Source organism: Rattus norvegicus, chromosome 13, assembly GCF_021556685.1.
Source record: "Rattus norvegicus strain SHRSP/BbbUtx chromosome 13, alternate assembly SHRSP_T2T, whole genome shotgun sequence".
In the NCBI taxonomy this organism is placed as follows: Eukaryota; Metazoa; Chordata; class Mammalia; order Rodentia; family Muridae; genus Rattus; species Rattus norvegicus.
This window is the reverse complement of record NC_141546.1, coordinates 89599721-89621758: the sequence shown is the minus strand read 5'-3', so window position 1 is coordinate 89621758 and position 22038 is coordinate 89599721. Positions and strand designations below refer to the sequence as shown.

The window sequence follows — 22038 nt, the reverse complement described above, 5'->3', positions numbered from 1 at the left end:
GAGATAGAAAGGTAAAATGTCTTCCTTGGTCTCTTGAGTAATGCAAGTGCAATGTGGGTGCCAGCAGGATGAAGCCATTAAGGACCAGAACTGCTCCCAGAATGTTTTGGATAATTTTGATAACTTTTTAATTTCTTTTTCTTTTTTTTTTCATTATTTGCTCTGCTGGGTGCTAACCCAGGGCATAGCATACATTAGGCAAGTATTATACCACTGAACTACACCCCAAGAAATGATGTAGGAATTCAGTAGGAAAGAAAATTCTACTTTTCTGTGAACAGAAACTTTTTCCACTACTCCTTATCTATGCAAATGCTGATAGTGGGATCTTCCGCCTTCCTCACCAGGAGGGGGAGTCTGTGGAGGTGGAGGTGGGAGTTGTGAGCTTGTCACAGCTGTGCGTGGTGAGTTCTCTGCCAATCCTGAGAAGGATGTGGAGGAGTTTTTCTCTTGCCACTGCCCACTTTAATGCTGAGACAGTTATGTCTTCTAGGTGTTACTCGGGATGACTTCAGAGCAGAGCTAGCCGTTCCTCTCATAAAGTGGGGAAAAACCAAACTCACAAAAAAAACCACTCACAAGGGGACCACAAGGGCATTCAATATAAATGATCTTCACTTGGGCCATTGAGATGATGAACACCGGGTGGTGACTGTCCCTTAAAGGACAGACTGCCTCACTGGTCCTTTTTCAGGCCCTGACCCCTGTAGGCACACTCATGGGGCATGTGTACTGAGGGAATTTAAAAAGCACACACAGTGACTAGTAAGATGACTCAGTGGGTAAAGTCTGTGCTACAGAGCCTGATGACCTGAGCTCAATATTCTTACAAAGGGCTTACATAGCAAAATGAGGGAACTGATTCTTCCACATTGTCCTCTGACCTCCACTCTTTCGCCAGGGCATACACATGCCCCTATACAAATAAATAAATAAATAAATAAATAAATAAATAAATAAATAAATAAATATAGCAAAAAAGCACATATCTATACTTGTCGCATGCTCTCATTTTTTAGCCAACCCAGATTTTAGTGGCCAGTTAAGAGTCAACAAGCTCTCCTAAAAGTGGTGGATTTCTGACACAAATCAGCTGGTCAGAACATTTCCTAGTCCATTGCATGCCATTCAACTGAACCAGGCGTAAGATGCGTGCATGTGTCCTGAGTTTTCTCTTTGCAAAAATCCATAAGACCAACTGTGCATCCAGGTGCCCAGCCTTGTCTATAACGTACATTGGACCCTGTCAGCAGTCTTTAGCAATAAGAGCTTTATATATCAGTTATGTCATCCATTCTTTGCTGTGACCATGTTGGGTGACAGTTGTCCTTCATTCTAACAAGAGAAAACAAGACTCATGGGCTGACTGTTGTAGAGTTAAGAGCAAACCTTAACCCTAAGTAAAACCCTTGACCTTTGCTCCCCAATGCACGCAACCTCTATTGAAGTGCTTCCGTCTCTCACCAGGCTGCCTCTGTGCACATCTAGCTTTATGTGGTATAAGTGCAATGGATAGAAGTCATTAGTTGAGGTTTGTATCCCTTACATGGTCCCTGTATCTTGGAAGTCAAATTTCTCCCTGATGGAGGGCCATACCTACTAACCGCCATGTCTCTGAGAGGCTGAAAATACCACCAGCCATTCTAGGCTATTGGGACCTAGTCTGTAATGTGACATGTGCCATTGACTGGCATAAATATTTCCTGAAAACTTCCACGACCACTCCTGGACTTGAATTGGCAAACACAATACTCCATAGATCTCAAGTTTCTTTTATTCCTATGTGTTAGGTACAATTTAGACACACAGCTTCAAGTGATGGTTCGAAACTTACTGACACAACATTGGTGTCTCCATACAATTTGCTCTGCAGCTTTCTCATTATAATCTCTGCTTTGTCCGTTTTGCAGTATCCGTGGGAGACAGAAATGATGAGATGTTCTATCCTTAATGGCCAAATTGCCCCAGAGGGCTTTTCTATCCATGATCCACCCTCTGATTCTTAATATTTTCAGCTGTTGGAGAAAAACCTAAAGATTTGTTAATCCAAACTTTAATCTTTCTTTTGTGCCGTGGAAAAAGAACAGCCCTTCTATTATTCACATCTGTTCTTTTGGATTGAAAAAATATTTTGACAGCATGGCTATCATGAGCCTTTATGAGTGAAATTGTTCTCCTTTTTATTTTCTCTCTCCCCAGCTACATCTTTTATCTTGTGTGCTTGTTCTATCCCTGAATAGATTTCAAGATATGGTGTCCTATTATTATGTAATATCTGATGCTATTTATGTGAGCCATGGGTAGAGTAAGAATAAAAACCACTTCCCTGTTATTAAGTTGTGTCTCTCTAGCCTGCAGATTGGCAACTTTTCAAGATGATATGCCCAGATTTCTAGCCTGTTCCTTCTGAAAGGGGTGAGAATTCAAATAGTGGTTGGGGCTATGCTGATAGTAGACCCTGGGGGTTAACAGCTAACTCCCTGGAAGGGTGGTAGAGGGAAACACTGGCCTTAAGTAGCAGTGTTATCCTACCGTGGCTGGGGGTCTGTGCAATTGGGAAGAATGGCCTCTTAGCTATAATATACTCTTTGGAAGCCAGCCTTCTGGGCCAGTCGTACTATATATAACCACAATAAGATCTGTTTGCTAGCAAAAAATGGGTTCATAGATAGTCTCTTTAATATAGACAAAAAGAGTGCATAGGTTCTTGAACATGAAAAACTCAAGAATCGGAATGAAAAAGGCCATGAGACTCCATTGAACTACATTGCAACTATTTCTGAAATCATATCAAAGATTTTAAAGAGTACGTGCACCCAGCTAAGGAACATAGTCTTCTCAGAGAAGGTTGAGCACACACAGCGGCGCTCTGTGTTGATAGCCTGACAGAACCAATGTGACTCTGATTTCATGGGGAGCAGTTAGTATTGGGGCCTGGATTTTTTTTCTCCAGTTCATTTACACCAGCCTTTCCATGTCCAAATTGTATTTTCTTTTAAAGGAGGAAAGAAAAGAATGACAGCCTGTGCTCCCTTAATCCTGACAGTAGGCATCATCAAATGAGTGTCGTTTTCTTCAGGAAAGCAAATAAAAATTTCAAGCCGTGTAAATAAGTAAAACTATTCTCCCCACTAAACCAGACATTCCTCAATTTCTCCTTGGTTCTGCTTTTTCCCTCTCAAAACTTTCATGCACCTACTCACAACAACTGGCCTTTCTAACACAAATTATATTTTAGCAACAGAAAGTCCAACACACACACCTTTGCCATTAATTACGTGCTTTCACCAGTTATTAGAACAGGCAGCACCTTGGGAAAGGAAATGTGGGAAATGCTAGGAGGAAAAAGAGAAGGAGGAGAAGAAGAGAAGGAGGAGAAGAGGGAGGAAGAGGAGGAGGAGGAAGAAGAGGAGGAGGAAATGTAAACACTGAGTGTGGGGTGTGTGGCTTGGTGATGGAGTAACTGTCTAACATATGCAAGGACCTGAGTTAAATTTTCACCATGGCAACAATAGAAAAAAAGGAAAACTTGAGTGTTCACTGTGTAACGCTGCATCTCTGAGTTACAGTGAAGAGTGTTAATGTGAATTGAGCTTTGCATCTGGTTCTTTTCTCACCCCAGGCTTCTACTCAACTTGTTGACTCTTTAAACCTCATAGATCATCAAAGGGGAGGAGGAAGATGGCTAGTAGAGCTTGGGAAGGGAAATGGGGGAAACTGCTGATTGTCAGAAACTGTGCTGACCATACTTAGCTCATCACCTCATATAGGAAGTATGATGCTGTTACCACTCCTGTGCTTAGACCAGACACTGACTCTTTCAAGTATTGCTACTATTTTGTAGTCATGATTGTGTGTGTGTGTGTGTGTGTGTTGTGTGTGTGTGGTGTGTGTGTGTGCTTCATGTATGATTACAGACATTGTTCTAGTTTCAATTCTATAGTTGTGATAAAATATCCTAACTGAAAGCAAATTAAGAGATAGAAATTTATTTTAGCTTTTGATTCCTGGTTCCAGCCTATTAGTGGAGGGAAGCTAAGGTTGTAGGAACTCAGCTGGTCACATCACATTCAGTCAGGATCAGGGAGAAGTGGATAATGCTCTTTTTTTTATTTGCTTGCTTGCTGGTAGCTCTGTTTCTCCAGTCTTGAACACCGCACATCCCTCTGCCTGAGGAATGGTGCTCCCCATACTGGTTGGTTTTCTCACTCTTTGATAGACATGCCTATAGGCCAGCTCGATGCAGACAGTCCCTCACTGAGACTTTCTTCCCAGGTGACACTAGACTATGTCAAGCTGGCCATTAAAATTACCCTGACACACGTCTTAAAAAGTCACACAGTCAATTTGAAAAGTGACTTGTTCAACAGTTCCCTATATCCTTATCTATGTGACAGACAGGGCAATTTTAAAGGAAAGTTTATAGCAAGCATTTGGGTCCTGGTTAGATGAATCACATTACGGCAGTTATCAAAAGAAATCATAACTAGAAACTAAGGCTGAGCAACCAATATCCCCCTTCAAATTCAATGTGTGCATATTTTATATCATGCTTCAGGAAAGTTCGATTTGTATGCTTGGCTTGTGTGCTTAACAGAATGCTTATGAAAATCAAATTGAACAATAGAATGCTTAGAGGATGTGTTAGTTGGGGTTACCATTTCTGTGATGAGTGCCCTGACCAAAAGCAACTTTGCAAAGAAAGGACCTATTTACCTTACACTTCCACACTACTGTTCATCACCACAGAAAGTCAGGACAGGAATTAAAAAAGGGCAGGAACCTAGAGGCAGGAGCTGACGCAGAGGCTGTGGAGGGGTGCTGCTTACTGGTTTGCTTCCCCTGCTTTACTCAGCCTGCCTTCTTATAGAACCCAGGACCCCCAGCCCAGGGATGGCACCACCCACAGTGGACTGGGCCCTCTCACATCAATCACTAATTAAGAAGTTGCCCTACAGCCAGACTTATGGAGGAATTTTCATAATTAAGGTTCCTTTCTCTCAGAATCCTTTAACTTGTGGTAAGTTGACATAAAACTCTGGCAGCACAGAGGATATCACAATGCTCCCTGCAGTATGAGTACTATTTATATTTATTTGTATCATTTTCTATTTATAATCATATTGTTGTAGGAGGTTTAATCTTCAGTCTACAATATGACCAATAGGCGAATGACATCCTAAGGGAGTGGTGTGTGGGAATCAGAGGACATGGAGTCTACTAAACAGCATCTGGGGAAAGATATAACAGATCACACAAGGCAAAGAACCAGACTCTAACAATGAGCAGAGACAGCTTTAGGAAGACTGGAGCAAGAAAAGAAGGTGGGAGTATAGGGATGGAGAGAGACAGAGGCCTGCCCGTGAGTCACAAGGTCTCACATTCCTGGGGTCCCATCCTAAACATGACAATGTGTGGGTCTGCCTTCTCCTGGGCATCATTGGCCATCAGACTATAAGATGGATTCAAGACAGCAGAGTGAACCACCAGAGTTTTGGATGACCTGTGGGTACTAACAGAAATGACCCATTCCAGGAAGATAGATCAACTTTACTAGGAGTGAATCAAGGGTTACATAGTTTGGGGAATGGGGCGTAGGGATATCCAGGGTAGGCAAAGGTCATCAGCTGAAAGTTAAGATACTGAGATACCTCATTAGCATGGGCAGCATTCCAGGGAGCATCAGGTGCTTGCTGAAAGGGTCTATAATCTAACCAAGGCTACGTGACATTCCACAGGTATATGGTGTGTGTTTTGGGAGGGGGTACTAAACTCCCTAGACAAAGTCAAAGAAGGAGACACCCTGCCACTAAAGGAAGTTCACCATTTTGTGCTGAGCTCAGAAGGCTTTCCAGACAATGGGAGCCTCTACCTTATTAGCAGGCAACAATAGTACAAAGACTCAAAATGACCCACTTTGGTTGTGGTTTTAAAAACAGGCAGTCTCCCCATGCTTCAGGGAATGTAAACGGTCCTGGCTCTAAAATGTTATACTGCCTTCTGTCTTGTAATTTCTGATACAGATTTGAGAGTATCTAGCTCATCACATCTATGTCTCAGCAGATTATCTAAAAGATATCACGAAAACTCATCCACATGCTACTGCTGAAGTCCTCATATTTCCTACCTCAAACATAGCAAATCTAATTCTGTTCAAAATTAGCTGACAAGTAAGCTTGGAAAGTCTTGATCAAAGCAATTGTTAAGACTCTGACTTGCTAACATGGACGTAGTGATTCATTTACCTGCCAAAATATAAGACCTGTGTTGGTATAGACATTCTGTCTCTTGACCTGTACCAGAGGCCAAGTGACAAATGGTGAAGGATGATAGGAAGTGCAGGCCAGGCCAGGAAGATGAGCAGAAGTTGACAAATGACTGAGAGAAGACAAAGGCACTAAGAATAGCATAAAATGAAACAACTCAGAAATATTAAGAATTGTGGCCAACTATTGTTGCCTCAGGGGTCTAGACAGTAAAATGGTATTCCCAATGATGACCTTGAATCATAGAGGTAAGATTACTTTGCTTGGATGTGATTGCATAGGTTTGCAGAGATATATTGAGGATTATTTTAGATTTTGCCCCAATGGTGAAAAAAGAAACACACACACACACACAGATACACATACACACACACACACACACACACACACACACACACACAACTTGGAGGCTTAGTAATAAGTGTGTGAACTAGAGAACTTTATCTAGTACCCTCCTTCAGACATTGATAATAAATGTGAAACTTACCATTCCCACTTTAGGAAATCAACATCGATGCAAAAGAGTTGGCCTTTAAAATGTGTAAAGTTCCACAAAGATCTTTCCTGCTAACCAAAGTATACATTAGACTCTGTACATATGTCCTGTAAAGGAACCGTTAACAGCCTAACCATTTGTATGGCCCATTCCGAAAATCATCTGTTGAAATCCTAACTTCTTATATGACTATATTAAGGAGTAAGGTCATTTGGAACTGGTTAGATCATGTGGACACTGTCCACATTAGTTGATCCCTTACCTCTCATAGTGGTATGTTAGGACTCAGGGAAAAGGTACCACACGTCAGCAGGATGTGGTGGTATAGCACTAGGGTAGAAGAAGGAGGAGGTTCTTGGGTTTAAGGACACAGAAGACCTCCTCTATGATCCACTCTGTGAAGCACAAAGCAAGTGCTTGAGCAGGTCCTGAGCTAATACTTTGAGTCTCTCTGGTCTGCACAACCATGTATAACATACTCCTGGCCTTTATAAGTAACCCAGCTTGTGACATGGTGTTATAGCAGTCCGTGCAGGCCCAGACAGGGAGGTATATATCTCTTCCCATTTGGAAGCTCCTAAAATCCCCTGTAATTGCAGATTATTCACTCCAAGGCTGCTTTAAAAAATTAAGGTTATGTTCAACATATGATGGTGCTCACACTTAACCAATTTTTATCTGTCCCATGGTTTTTCATTATCACATCATTTTAGTCCTTGTGAATGGATTGAGAGCAACCGGAAGAAAGTGTGTTTGTTTCTATTCCTCCTCTACGGCATACAATTTAAGTTGCCAAAACAAACAACACTAGCTACAAAATTAAAAATTATTTTCATCTGTTTTGTAACTGAGACATTTTCCTTCTCCATAGAACCCATGTTTTATACTGGGTTCTATATTTGTTTCCTCAAAGAGATCATTCATATTTTACTTTAATTCTTACATTCACCAAATAAGAAAAAAGTAAAAAAGGCTTAGGGTGTTCAATGTCCTAAACACCTATGAACCAAAATTTTTTAAATTCTATGTGGCTGCTCCTCATGTAGTAACTAATACAATGAACCTGATAAAGTAAATCAAGTCACAATTCAATAGTGTCTGAGAGTATCATATGCCCTGCCAGGATACAGCGTAAACTGAGTCACATTTGAAGTCTCTAATATAAAGAATACCATTTGCTTCTTTCAGTTGAAAACCTATGATTTTTTATACCAAAAAGCTAGCCTTTTATATTAAAAGAAATGAAAAGAAAAGAAACAAAATGGAAATGTTTGACAAACCAATGTCAGAGGCTGGGGTTGAATTCTCAGTCCTCCTTCCCAAATTCTAGGATTACAGACAGGTACAATCATTCCATGCTGTGTGTTCTCTTAATTAATTTTTGTTGTTATAAAGCAAAGTTAGTTTTTAGAACAGTTTTAGATTCACAGCAAAATTCAAAAGAAAATACAAAGAGTTTCTATGTCACGCCTGTGTCTACCACACCCCACATTGTCACATGTCCCACCAGAGAGGTACTAGATTCAATAGACACATGCCGATAAATCATCTCCAAAGATCTACAGTTTAAATCCAAGCTCCTCTTATAGATGTATCTTCCATGAGCTTTGACAAACACATAATGGCATGCATTCACCATTTGATATCAAGCAAAGAATTTCCACTGCCCTAAATATCTTCTATACTGGCCATCCATCCTTTCACCGCCGCCCCCTTCAAAACCACTGATCCATTCAAGGTTCATTTGGAACACTGTCTGCTTGTTGTACAACAGTCCCTAGGAAGGGAAGGGAAGAGAGCTATTTTCCCATCCCTTCCTTTCCCTGTCAATCACCAACATGGGCTGTCCTGAGTTCTCCTGAAACACTGTAGTTTAGCATAGCTAACAAGACTTTATCATGCATACTGCAGATCTGGTGGAGCATTTGTTTAGCCAGAGCGAGGTTCTGGGTTCCATTCCTAGCACCACAGTAAATAAACAAATAACTAAATAAATGTAGTGTGCCAAGGAAGGAACTAAGGAAATCAATGGGGTTTAGAGTCTCTTAAATAAAATATCAATAATGGAGCCAAGAATTGTTCTTCCTATTTTGCATCTCATGGGACACATACCTACTGTAGAGGGTGGCATTTCTTGGAGATACCATTTGCAGCTTGGGGATGGGTTCCGAAGGATTCATTTCTACCTTCTAATAAAAAACATTACAGTAATAGTACAACACAGCTGAATTCTTTTAAAGGTAAATGTACTCTTTCATTGTTGATTTAGGCTATTGTGCAAGGCCAATGTAAATAGCACATTATTACTCCTCACATCCCAACACCCTATTCATTTAATTGTTTCAAGCAAATGATACATAATCAAACACTTTGATGACACATCCATTTAGCAATAACAATGTTATTCCGATCTTAATGGGAAAATAATACAGCTCTGTACAAGAACAATTTATGGATAATATATCATATGGATCTGCTGCCTGCTCCTGGCACCTATTAAAAATAAGCTTCAAAAATTTTAGTTGCAGGGCCTTTTCTATTTATGTGTTTTTCTTGTTGTTTTCTATTTGTGGGTTTCTATTTACGGGTGTGGTATGCTAGTCTGTGGCAAGTGTACACCTGTGGGTGTATTTGCAGAAACTTGAAGAGAGCATCTGTTGTCCTGCTCTGTCATTCTCTGCCTTATCTTTTGGAGATGGGGCCTCTTACAGGACCTAGAGTTAGTCTGGCATCAGCAAGCCCAGTGGTCCTTCTGTTTTTGCATTTCTCAACACTGGAGTTATAGGTGTACATGATCAGGCCCTGATTTTCAGTGTGTGCTGAGATCTAACGAAGCTCATCATGTATGCACAGTAAGCACTCTCCCCCACTGAATCATCTCTCTGGTCTAGATATTTCTTTTTTAATATCAGGAACACTCTTGGGCATATACCCAAAAGATGCCTCAACATATAAAAGAGACACGTGCTCCACTATGTTCATCGCAGCCTTATTTATAATAGCCAGAAACTGGAAAGAACCCAGATGCCCTTCAACAGAGGAATGGATACAGAAAATGTGGTACATCTACACAATGGAATATTACTCAGCTATCAAAAACAACGAGTTTATGAAATTTGTAGGCAAATGGTTGGAACTGGAAAATATCATCCTGAGTGAGCTAACCCAATCACAGAAAGACATACATGGTATGCACTCATTGATAAGTGGCTATTAGCCCAAATGCTTGAATTACCCTAGATCTCTAGAACAAACGAAACTCAAGATGGATGATCAAAATGTGAATGCTTCACTCCTTCTTTAAATGAGGAAAAAGAATACCCTTGGCAGGGAAGGAGAGGCAAAGATTAAAACAGAGACTGAAGGAACACCCATTCAGAGCCTGCCCCACATGTGGCCCATACATATAGAGCCACCCAATTAGACAAGATGGATGAAGCAAAGAAGTGCAGACTGACAGGAGCCGGATGTAGATCGCTCCTGAGAGACACAGCCAGAATACAGCAAATACAGAGGCGAATGCCAGCAGCAAACCACTGAACTGAGAATAGGACCGCCGTTGAAGGAATCAGAGAAAGAACTGGAAGAGCTTGAAGGGGCTCGAGACCCCATATGAACAACAATGTCAAGCAACCAGAGCTTCCAGGGACTAAGCCACTACCTAAAGACTATACATGGACTGACCCTGGACTCTGACCCCATAGGTAGCAATGAATATCCTAGTAAGAGCACCAGTGGAAGGGGAAGCCCTGGGTCCTGCTAAGACTGAACCCCCAGTGAACTAGACTGTTGGGGGGAGGGCGGCAATGGGGGGAGGGTTTGGAGGGGAACACCCATAAGGAAGGGGAGGGGGGAGGGGGATGTTTGCCCGGAAACCGGGAAAGGGAATAACACTCGAAATGTATATAAGAAATACTCAAGTTAATAAAAAAAAAGAAATGTACATTAAAAAAATCCAATTAAAAATTTTTAGTTGTCAAAAAAAATATCAGGAACAATGATCTTGTTGGTGTAAACAAAACTGCTTAGCTCCCCGCCCCTCCTCCTTTCTGTTTGTATATGTTTGTGTGTGTGTGTGTGTGTGTGTGTGTGTGTGTGTGTGTGTATGCACGCACACACACACCCTCGCATGCCTGCATGTGTATGTATTCTATTAGGGCATGAGAATGAACACGATATATATTCTGTTATGTCATATACTGTGTGCATTACAGTTCTGTGTGGTGATAATTCCATGTCTTTCAGATCTCTGAGGAACTTATTGGAAAATTGATCATGCTCCTATTTCTGTGTCTCATGATTTATAGTCACTGTCTGATCCATAATTAGATGCGGAAAAATTAGTCCCTGAGTAAATGAAAGAATGGCGAAAGTTCTTTGCAAAGTTTCATTTACTCCGGTGCCTGACTTCTGAAAGTAACTACTCAGAAATACCCAGAGGTGTCCAGTCAGGGCCTTAGGGATTTGGAGGAGTCCTTGACACCTTTGCAAGAATCCCTTTCACCTTCAGCTGCCAAAAAAGAAATGGGGACATTAGAAATGCCAGGAGCTTGCAGAGCTTGTGGACATCCTAGGTCTTTCTTGCCAATGTATCATGATTACTATGTAGCTGTTAATGATAAATTTTGAGTAGACAGATTCCATGTTCTTTAGATGAGAGCTAGGTTATAAAACATACATCCATGCCAGGAGTTGGCCTCTACTAACGTTTGATTTTACAATCAGTGTTTTCTTACTAATCTGTTAGTGTTTTAACAGCCAGCTCAAGTAGGACTTTTGGATGTCTGGTTCATTAATCAAACTCAAGAGATCATAATCTTTGAAACCTGAGGAGGTACATTTTAATTCTCATTTGTTCTGCCAGACAGATCTGAGCCTGTGGGAAGACGGGCTTTCCACTTCGTGCCTTCATTGGCTGACACAATTTCTGAGGCCATTTGTTAATTATCCGACTTGATATGAAGTCAAATTGACTTAGAATCCTGGCTTTCAATGGAAGGAATTGTATCGTTCAATTAATTCAGACTGGGCACATGTTTAAAATAAGCCTCTCTCTCTCTCTCTCTCTCTCTCTCTCTCTCTCTCTCTTTCTCTCTCTCTCTCTCTCTCTCTCTGTCTCTCTGTCTCTCTCTCTCTGTCTCTCTCTCTGTCTCTCTCTCTGTCTCTCTCTCTGTCTCTCTCTGTCTCTCTCTCTCTCTCTCTCTCTCTCTCTGTCTCTCTCTTCGCTCTCATTTCCTCAAAGGCACTTTTGATAAATAGGTTAGACATGTAGCCTGCACTCTGCCATATTTAACACTCGGGTGTGGCTATCTGGCCTGTTTTGAGAGATAATCAGTTTCTGTTCCTCTGCCTTCTCCTGCTGCTATCCACATTGGTTTTAAGGGGAGGTTAAGGTCAGAGGTTTTCTCCGTGTGATCTCACACAGACAGAATGAGGTCTAGCAGCAGCAGGAAACTTTCTAGAACCTGGTTGATTCCTGCTTGGCACAGAATGTCAGACCAAGCAGGGTCCAGCTCGTCGCCTAGTCCTCAGGGATGGAGTTTGTCCTCCGGACATTTGCTCTGAGTACACAAGACCCATGTATACTGCGTCTTTGCTTAAACTTCAGTTTCTTGTCCACCTGTCAGTCTCAGCATCTCCATACTTTTTATTGTGAAGGCCTATTGCATATGAGCTCAAGAAAACACTGCCTTAGACTCCTTTTCCTGTTTTTTTAATTTATTTTATTTTTGTTATGTGTATATGTGGGGTGTGGTGGCAGGTATGTGCATGTGAGTGCAGGTGCCTCTGGAGGAGACTAGAGCATGGGATCTCCCTAGAGCCAGAGCCATGGGGAGTTGTGAACCACCCGATATAGGTGCTGAGAACAGAACTCTGATCTCTGTAAGATTAGTGTATACCCTTAACCGCTTAGCCATCTCTCCAGCCTCAGCTCCCGTTTTCTTGCTAATGCTCATATGATGCAAACATCCATGTGGAATGTGTTCCTTATAAGGTTCCTTATAAGACTGCTGGGGTCATGGGACAAATTCCTTCATGGAAACCCTACTGGTTGGGGTATGTCTATACTTCCTCACACCCTTTGTAGATTCCTTTCCCATAGAAGAGAAACACTAGCGTGTGTTGTTATTCCCAGCACATAACCTGAAGAACATGTCTATGATCTCCTTGAAATGCTTGTTTAATCAATATCAGTATATCAGTAGAAGGTTAATGCTTTTCTGTCCCTTCTCCAATGACTCATCTTGGGGAAGAATGACCATGACGCATTAGAAACTGAATGGGAAATGAAAACACAGTGCTTTGATATTTCTAAGCATCTTGGTTATAAGTAGATCAATGGTTGTGAATGCTACCTATATTAAAATTGTTAAAATCCAAGGGCCCTTTGGTTTTTAAGAGGTTAATGTTTACATACCAAGGAAGGAATAAATAAAAATACTAGATACTGGTTAGTCTGGTGCTGGGAATTGTTAAAGTGAATTTCTAAGTGTCTATACATTAGTCTCATACAGTCAATACCAATGCTCTTTCTTTTTCCCAGGCTGTTGATTGATTGATTGATTGATTGACTGATTAATGGATTGATGGATGGATGGATGGATGAATTGATAGACTCTCTCCTCTCTCCTCTCTCTCTCTCTCTCTCTCCCTGTGTGTGTGTTTGTGTGTTCATGCATGCTTGCATATCTACTTATGCCAGTGCATACATGTGGAGGTGAGAGAACAATTTGCAAGAAGTCAGATCTCTCCTTCCAACATGTACTCACATGGACTCGAACTCGTGGCATCATCCTTGGCAGCATGCATATTTACCATCGAGGCTCCTCACTCACAGCTCCTTCACAATTTTAATTTTTATTTTAAAGTAAATATTTATCCTTGAAAATGTGTATTTCATTTAGTATTCATAGTGTTATATGTGGATATGTTTGTCCTTAGATTAATGTAAGCTTTCTGAAAAAATACAAAATATATTCTCCTTTAACTTCCTTATGCTTTTTTGCATTGTGTGGCTTTGGTCACAATGTCTAAGCTGTTGGGTGCTTCCTTAGAATGGCTCATGTCCCTATTTACTCAGAGTGAATTCTCTGCTTAGCAGGGTAATAGGCAGCAACTTTCTGCTCACCCCATCTAAACTCCCTGCATTGCTCGGGGTACTATCACAGACATTTAAAGTTTGTGATAGAATAAAAAACTGAAAAATTGGCCAGAGATATACAACTTGATGTTTTTTTTAAATTAATCACAGATCTTCCTAAATACTGTACCTCAGACTCCAAGGGATAGAAACATAACCCACATAAAGAAACAACTTCTTGCCCATGACTAAGATTCTCTGCATTTCTGAAACTCCTTTCTTTTGTGCTTCCTGCTCCTCCACCTGTGCCTGAGACTGCCTGGGGTTGTTTTGGGAAAGCATTCCTGATTCATATTCTGTCTGTTCCTCTTTCTGTTCTCTCTTCTCTTCTTTCCTCCCACATCCCCTCTCATCCTCCAAACACAAAAGAAGTTCATATCTATTCGTTTCTGATCAACTTGACAATAAGTCTGCAAAATAAGACTTTGGGGCTATCAGGAAACCAGCAGCAGACAGCCCACACTTCTTTCAACTTCCTATTTTGAAGGAATTTACACACCTGAGGGAAAGGAAAAGGAAAGTGAGAAACTTATAGGAAAAGTACAGCATGTGGGTTCCTGTTTCCTTCCTTTCCTTCTCCACGGGGGCCATGATGTCTATGTACCTTTTGTCTGTGGAAAGCCAATATTCCCAGGTACCAGATTCCTTAATCACTGTAAAAATGATTCAGTCTGGGTTTTGTGCTGGCTCAACTGAACATCATGGTAGTTGTGTACCTTGGAAAAAGTGAGTACCACGTAAAAACAGCATATATAAGGTATATATGGCGAGTGAGAAGCTCTGTGTAGACATTGGCATCCCACCATTCTTTCTGGAATGCATTTTGGACTATTGAGTTTGAGCCATTGCAGGTTCCTGCTTCCCATACCAAACCCTAGTCCTTTTTCCATGCCATCTCTGGAAATTTGAGGCTTTGGTGATATTATACCAGAAGGAGGAAGCTGCAGTGGACTTTATTACTGGTTGCTGCTGGAATAAGCCCGGTCATCTTGGAAGCTGCCGGATTGCTCAAGCTCTGTGGAGCAATTCATTAGTGATGACACTGCTAGAATGGGCACACCTAAGATTTCTTTTCTCTTTTTCTTCTCCCAGCCTGGGTGTGTAAATACTACAGAAGTGGACATCAAGAAATCATCCCGGATGAGAAACCCACACAAAACACGCAAGGTAAATGGATGCGTGTCCCTTGGTCTTGCTGACATCAGTCTCTGGTATTACAAACATACTCCACTCTGGGGTTCTGTCCTGAGAATTCCTTCTCTGGAGTGAAGTAGAGCAACATCTACCTCTCCTCAGAAGAACCCAAGGACAAGCCAAAGTGCATGCCACTAACATTTGCCCTGGGAAGCCAATGCATCATCTGGGCTTCTTTACAGAACCTGGGTGAGAAGCTATTCACAGAATAATAAGGAACCCCCAAAAGTCCTCCACACAATGTGGACATAAGCTTTCCCATGGCTATACAAATGGAGCTCCCTTCCAATTAATTGTCCCATGCACTCTCTAGTGCCTTCTAAGCTCCTGAGTCCAAGTGCAGTTAGGGAAGAATTGCTTACAGTGTACAATTGCTAAGAAGTTCAGGAGGTAATCTCAGATGAGCGGCCAGATACCCTTCCTCCTCTGAGGAAACTCAATAGTCCATAGGCCCATGGTCATGGTCTCTCACAAGCAGCCACTACTGAGCTGATGTAAATGGTTTCTGGTTTTCTTGAGGACCTTGTTTCTACAACATGTTCAGAGTAAAAAGGGTGACACCATGGGACTGTGATGGAAGGTAGAAAGAGAGCTGGGATACTTCATTTTTATCACAGGATGTGTTCTCTTGGAGTCCTGGAGACAGGAACAGAGGATGAAGGTGTCTGGGGAAAGGTGACATCCAGGCAAGACACAGTATATATGGGGGAAAGTCTGAGGGCAAAGTGAGATTAAAAATATGATTTCTTACAGAAAAAATAGGAAGACCTTCTCTTAACATCAGCATTTTTGTGACACAGTCATAAGTATAGGCAGAACTTCCCTCCTCTCTCTTCTCCCTCCCTCCCTCCCTCTCCTACCGCCCTCTCTTCCTTCCTGTCTTTATTTCTCATTTATTTTTTGTAAACTATGGGCCATTTGAAGAGATGCTGCTTTTTTTTTTACATTTTAAATGTACAGTTTGAGGGTTTCTTAAATACATATATGTGCATAGTATGTTTAGATCAAATCTACCCCAGACTCTTTCCTCTTCAACTCCTTGCAGTAGATAGGGATTGATTCAGAGACTCACTCTTTGGGCATGGTATAGACAGTAAGAGAGTATAGAATGATCAGCCCTAAATGCGATGTATATTTAATTCTTAGTGCTACCAAGGCTCAAGACTTATCATGGAAGAGGGAACGGAAAGATTGTAAGAGCCAGAGATTGTGAAAGATTGCTATGAAACAGTTTTCCTGACAGGAGAGAGGCATTACACATGGGAATTCACAGTGGTTGTGACAGCACACACAGGGCCTGTACAAGATCAAGCCAGCCACAGTCCTAGCACAGATGGGGAAAGGCTCACAAAGTCACACCTAGCTGAGGGCCTATTGGTAGTTGAAAGCTACTGGGGGAATGAATGTCTGCTTTTGTTTGCTGCTGTGAGATAGGGTCTTGAGTGTCTCAGGTCTGCTGTGAACTCCCTATCTAGCAGAGCATGGCCTTGAACTTCTGATCCTTCTTCCTCTACTTTCTGAGTGTTAAGATCACAGACATGGGCTACCATATCCAGTTTTCTACAGTGAAGTCAGATGCTAAGCAAGCACTCCACCACTGAACAACATTCCAAGCCCCAATGAAGAAGGAATTCTCAACCTCATGTAACCCTAGCATTCTTCTAATGTGAATGTTCTTACTTGAAGATGAACTAAAACTAAGATGTTTGCAGGTTCACAAACCTTATTATATGTTGTATTTTTCTTTGTTCAAAGATCCCCATATGACCCAAGGTTTTTTTTATTATTATTATTTAATTTTTTGTTTTGTTTGGGTTTTTTTGTGTTTTGTTTTTGTTTTGTTTTGTTTTTAAGGAAGTTCCCCATAATGCTAGGATGAGAATGTCATCGAAGGAGATACAAAACCCATTTAGTAGATGGAATGAGCTAACGTTTTGCTTCTAGGGATTCTCTGAGCCCAAGAGCACAGGCAGCCCACAGAAAGCCTGGGTTTCTAGACGCTCCTTTCTTCTGCTTCCAGCGTACCCTCAGCTCACCCACCAGTGGAGCCAAATAGAATCCAAAAGTCTGTCAGCTCTCCAAACTATGCAGTGTGCCCTCTTCCAACCAGAACTATTCAAAATTCCTTTGACTGACTAACATGTGCTCAAACTGGGAGAAGAAAACATAGGAATAACAAGGGGTGAAACGGGCGTGCTGGAGTGATCACAAACCATCTTCTCCTCACTAGACTCAGTGTTGATATCTGAGCTGGGGCTTCTGAGGGCTTTCTCCCAGAAATCCCAAGAGAGATTTTGTTAACAGGAGAGCTCTTCACACTCTATCATCCTCACACTATCTGCTCTCCACACACCATCAATTGTAGCAAAAGCCTGAGGTGGCATGCCGTGAAGTACTGTAAAAAGAATCAATGTGTGTCAGCTCAGTTTATCTGGTGCAGAGTTGGGAACAGCAGACATTATTACCCCAAGTAGTATAACTTCACAGTGTGTGGGGGGGTCGTGGGGGGAGAAAGACAAAGAGAGACAGAGAGAGACAGAGAGACAGAGAGAGGGAGAGAGAGAGACAGAGAGACAGAGAGAGAAAGAGACAGAGACAAAGACAGAGACAGAAACAGAGAGAGACAGACGAAGACAGACAGAGACAGAGAGGGAAGGAGGGAGGGAGAAAAAGAGACAGATGTAATGACTCCCTATGTAATTTTCAAGCATCCTTGGTAATATTTATCCCTCCTCCCTTCCTCTTCTTTATACTGCCTCCCTGCCCTTTAGATTTGGATAAGAAACACCATCAAACGAACTTTGAGATTGTTCATTAAACATATGATAGCATTTGTTTTTTCAGAAGGTCTATGGCTACAAGAAATATTTTGTCCTGACACTTTTCTCATTTTAATACAGTCTGTCTATGGTTTACAAAATGACATCCGAAGTCACAGTCCCACCCACACACCCACACCAGAAACCAAGCCTCCAACAGAAGATGAGTTGCACCGACAGGTGGGTCTTTCTGTGAAATGACCAGCTAGGGCACATGGGGCAACAGCAGAGAAGAGAGTGAACATTCATACGGGTGTGTTAGAAGGTTATTTGTATGGTCAACTGCTTCAAACAGATTTACAACGAAAAGGTAATGAAAGTCAGGCATAGTAGCACAGACCTGTAATTGCAACTCTCAGCGGCTGAAGGCAGAAGGATCAAAGGTTCTTAGAGAGTTGGGTTTGAGCACAGACTATCTCAGAAACAAAACTAAATTTTAACCAAAGAGGTAGAAGTATAGCTCAGTTGGTAGTATGTTTTCTTGGCCTATGGAAGACCTTGGGGGTTAATTTACAGTAGTACTACATGTGTGCACATGTGTGCATATGTGTTCCCTGGTGTGATTCTAAGACAGGACTCAAAATATATAATACATGGAATGCTTTTCAAAACTCCTCATTAATTTATCCCCTATTTGCCTCCAGACAATTTTTGGAAACCAACACCTGACTTAGAGGTGTCTTGGTCATACAGAGCTATTTTGAATTCCTAATCCTTGTCTTAAAGAAGAGAGCAGGTTGGAGGCAGAGTTGAATTTCCCATGTGTCCATAGACAAGGTCACCACAGCAGAGGGGAAGGTTTCTGTAGCACTCATTTCTCTAACCTTTTAAGTTTGTCATTATCAACACTGGTGTGTCACCACGACCTGCATTGCCCTTTTTAAAGTAAGTTTGTCTCCAAGAAGTATTTCCAAGCAAACACCAAAGTCTCACCACTGTCTCTCTGGAGTTTGAATCAGAGAGACGCCTCTCCCCTCATTGGTTTTCACTAATATTTCACTGCACTGTGATTTGTCCATAAATCAATGTTCACTTATATATGATACTTATAATTTCCTTGTAATTTATAAGAAGAATATTTTTCAGGGCTTCTTTTCTAAACTAGTTTTTTTGTATGTTTATAGAAACATGTGCCATGAGTTAATGAGGTTACTTTTAAAATATATAACATTAAATCTTTCTTGGGATAGTAAAAAGATGTAAAATTTACCTTAAAAATCATCATAACCCATAAAAGTACATCTGTTTTATGAGTTAAATATTTATGGAGTAATGGGATTTTGAATGTAGTTATGTCATGAATGTTTAAAATTGCCATAGCACTTTTCAAATAAAGTTATGTTTTCTTGAAGCAAGCATTGTATTCAAACGTATTATTGTGCTAAAGTTATACCAGTTATATTTACATTCAGATGGATCACACCTTTTTTTATCTTTTTTATAGCTCTCCTCTTTAATTTTTTTCTAGCTTTAGCTGCTTTTCCTAGAATGTACTCAGCAAGCATTAAAACTTAAAGAGCTAAGATACCATTGTTTATGTAACTAAGTCGTCAATTCTCTTTCAGATAAAATACTGGCAAATACAGTTAGATAGACATCGGTTAAAAATGTCAAAAGTTGCTGATAGGTAAGTATTTTGAGGTATCAACATATATTTTTATTTTTAAAGATGTATTTATTTTTATTTTGTGTGCATTGGTGTTTTTTTCTGTGTGTATGTCTATGCTTGTACTGGTGCCCATGCGGTTTAGAAGAGGCCATTGTGGTCCCCTGGGAACTAGAATTATGGATGTCTGTGAGCCACCATGCAGGTGCTGGAAATCAAACCCAAGCATCTAGTAGTCTTAACCACTGAGCCATCCTTACAACCCCATGGTATAAATTGTGTCATATGACAATTGTGTTAAAGATGGTAAGTGAATGATTGGAGGAGAATGGAATAAATTGTTGAAACATTGGCTAGAGTGTGTTGTCTTGATTTTGCCCATGAACATATGTCTACAGAAATCTTTTGTCACAATTGAAAGACAACAGAATAATGATTGTCTTACACTGCAGGAGTCCAATCCTTGTAGAATCAGGTTCACGGGAGTGGTATCTTCTCACTCCTGGTGGAAGAAAGAAATCTTTTAACATAACTGGCTCCTATTTGGCAACCTAGTGACTCCGTAAATTAATTTTTAACATTCATAGTCTCTCTTTGTAAATCCTAAGATTTGGAATTAAAGTCAGATTTCAGATTTATATTTTCTTAATTAAAAAATTTGTTCGTGAAAATAAAACATCAAATTTCAGCGAATTTTAAAACTTCCAATGGCTTCTTTCTTTCCAACGTGGACTCTGCTAACAAATTAAGCAAAACATGGATATTAAGAACATCCTTAGATTCCTTATCTTTCCATAGAAGAAGTGACTTAGAAAAGAAAAGTCTATTCTTAAAAATGTGAGCTGTTTGCTTAAAGGGTCTACCAAGCTTTTCCTCTCCAGTGTTATCCCTCTCTTCTTTCCTTTTTTGATATCAAAAAATTTTCAGCCAGTGATTTTTTATCTGTATTTGAGAAAAAAATGTCTTCCAATCCTTTCTCCACTCTGGCTATGAATGTCTGGCTAACCAGGACTGGAATGGCTTTGTGTACTCCCTGCTCAGTCAGAGTGGACCACACAGTCTTTCCAGGAGTTCACTCACTTCCATGCTCTGTCTGGGAGGTGGAATCCTGGTCTGCCTACCAGAACCATGGAGACGTCTTGTAAGTTGTGGAAACACAGGAATTACCATTGGATTCCTTCCCAAGACAGTGTGATTCCCCAACCTTCCACTTCCATTTTATCCCCTCACTTTGAACCAGAAATAACGTCAGAGTAAAAAATGAAGCTCGGGATGTCTTCATTTTTGTTTTTCCTTCTCTGTTTTCTCCTTAGTCTACTAAGTTATACGGAACAGTATGTAGAGTATGACCCATTTCTTGTACCGCCTGACCCTTCCAACCCATGGCTCTCAGATGATACGACATTCTGGGAACTTGAAGCAAGGTAAAGACTATAGTGACTTCTTTCTGACTACGTCAGCTATCTAAGAATGTGCATGAAATAAATAGCAGAATCCAGAGCTGACTCCTTGGGAAGATGATAGTCTTCTGCTCTATATTTTCCATGATTTAGCATTGTTAATCAAAAAGATTTTAAGTGCAGGCGCCCATGTTTAGATTTGCCCTGTTGCTAGAGTGCTTGCTACCCTGCTATCAGAAAGGGTGGAATCCAGTCGTGCAAACGTTGATGGAGCTGTAAATCACTATGTTACGTAAAATAAGTGGGACATTGAAAGAAGAGAACCACATGTTCTTACAAAATATAAAAATAATTAAACGGAGAGTAAATGGTAGTCCTCAGAGGCTGAGAAAAATAAGGAGAATGAGGCATAAGGAGAGGTTGCTCAATGGGCATTAAATAACAGTTCCATGGGGTCTGGAAGTTCTCGTGAGCTGTGAGATAGTAATACAAGGACTGTACTACTGTACAGCTGTACATCCTGATGTACTGTGTATGTGAAAAATTTACATATTATATATACTCAAATTCAAACATAAATATGTATGAATTTTTAGAGGTTTCAAAACACAAATTTAATTTTAGAAACAAATTTGCATTGCTGAATGAACTAGCCCAAAATTAGGGGTGATATTTTAAATGCGGGTTAGTCAAAATCAGATCTTCAATTTTTAAAACAGCTCCTTGCTATTAAATCATTTGAAAACCCATATAGTCACTTGGGTCCATGTTCATAGTCAAAATAGATAGTGAGTCCACACTTCTTTAAGCCCAGCGCAAACATGCCTATATAAATTCCATTCTAAGACTAAATGAACTCAGCATAAGCACAGGGAAACTGACTTTTAAAAATACAAACACAAGGTAGAACTCCAGGCTTCTTTGGTGAGCTGTGCGGGCCATTGTGGTATCAGTCTTGAAGCTGATTTGAGGTTGATTGCATGTCTCTATACAGAGACAGTGTTAGAATTCCACAGCACTCCTCTTTTGTCTCATCTTAGGCAGAGTGTCCTGTAGCCCATGTTGGCCTTCAACTCATTAGGTAGCAAAGGATGATGTCCAGCTCCTTATCCTTCT

General features: G+C 40.8%; 1 protein-coding gene across 13 annotated transcripts in view; it reads left to right on the top strand.

Moving 5' to 3' along the window:
• Positions 1–22038, top strand: part of Rgs7 (regulator of G-protein signaling 7) — a 433024-nt gene that overhangs the window by 384025 nt on the left and 26961 nt on the right. For all 13 annotated transcript variants that reach the window (NM_019343.2, XM_087581505.1, XM_087581504.1 and 10 more), the window contains 4 exon segments: positions 14996–15070; positions 17998–18096; positions 19482–19543; positions 20836–20946. In NM_019343.2, the coding sequence (NP_062216.1) occupies positions 14996–15070; positions 17998–18096; positions 19482–19543; positions 20836–20946 (347 nt within the window).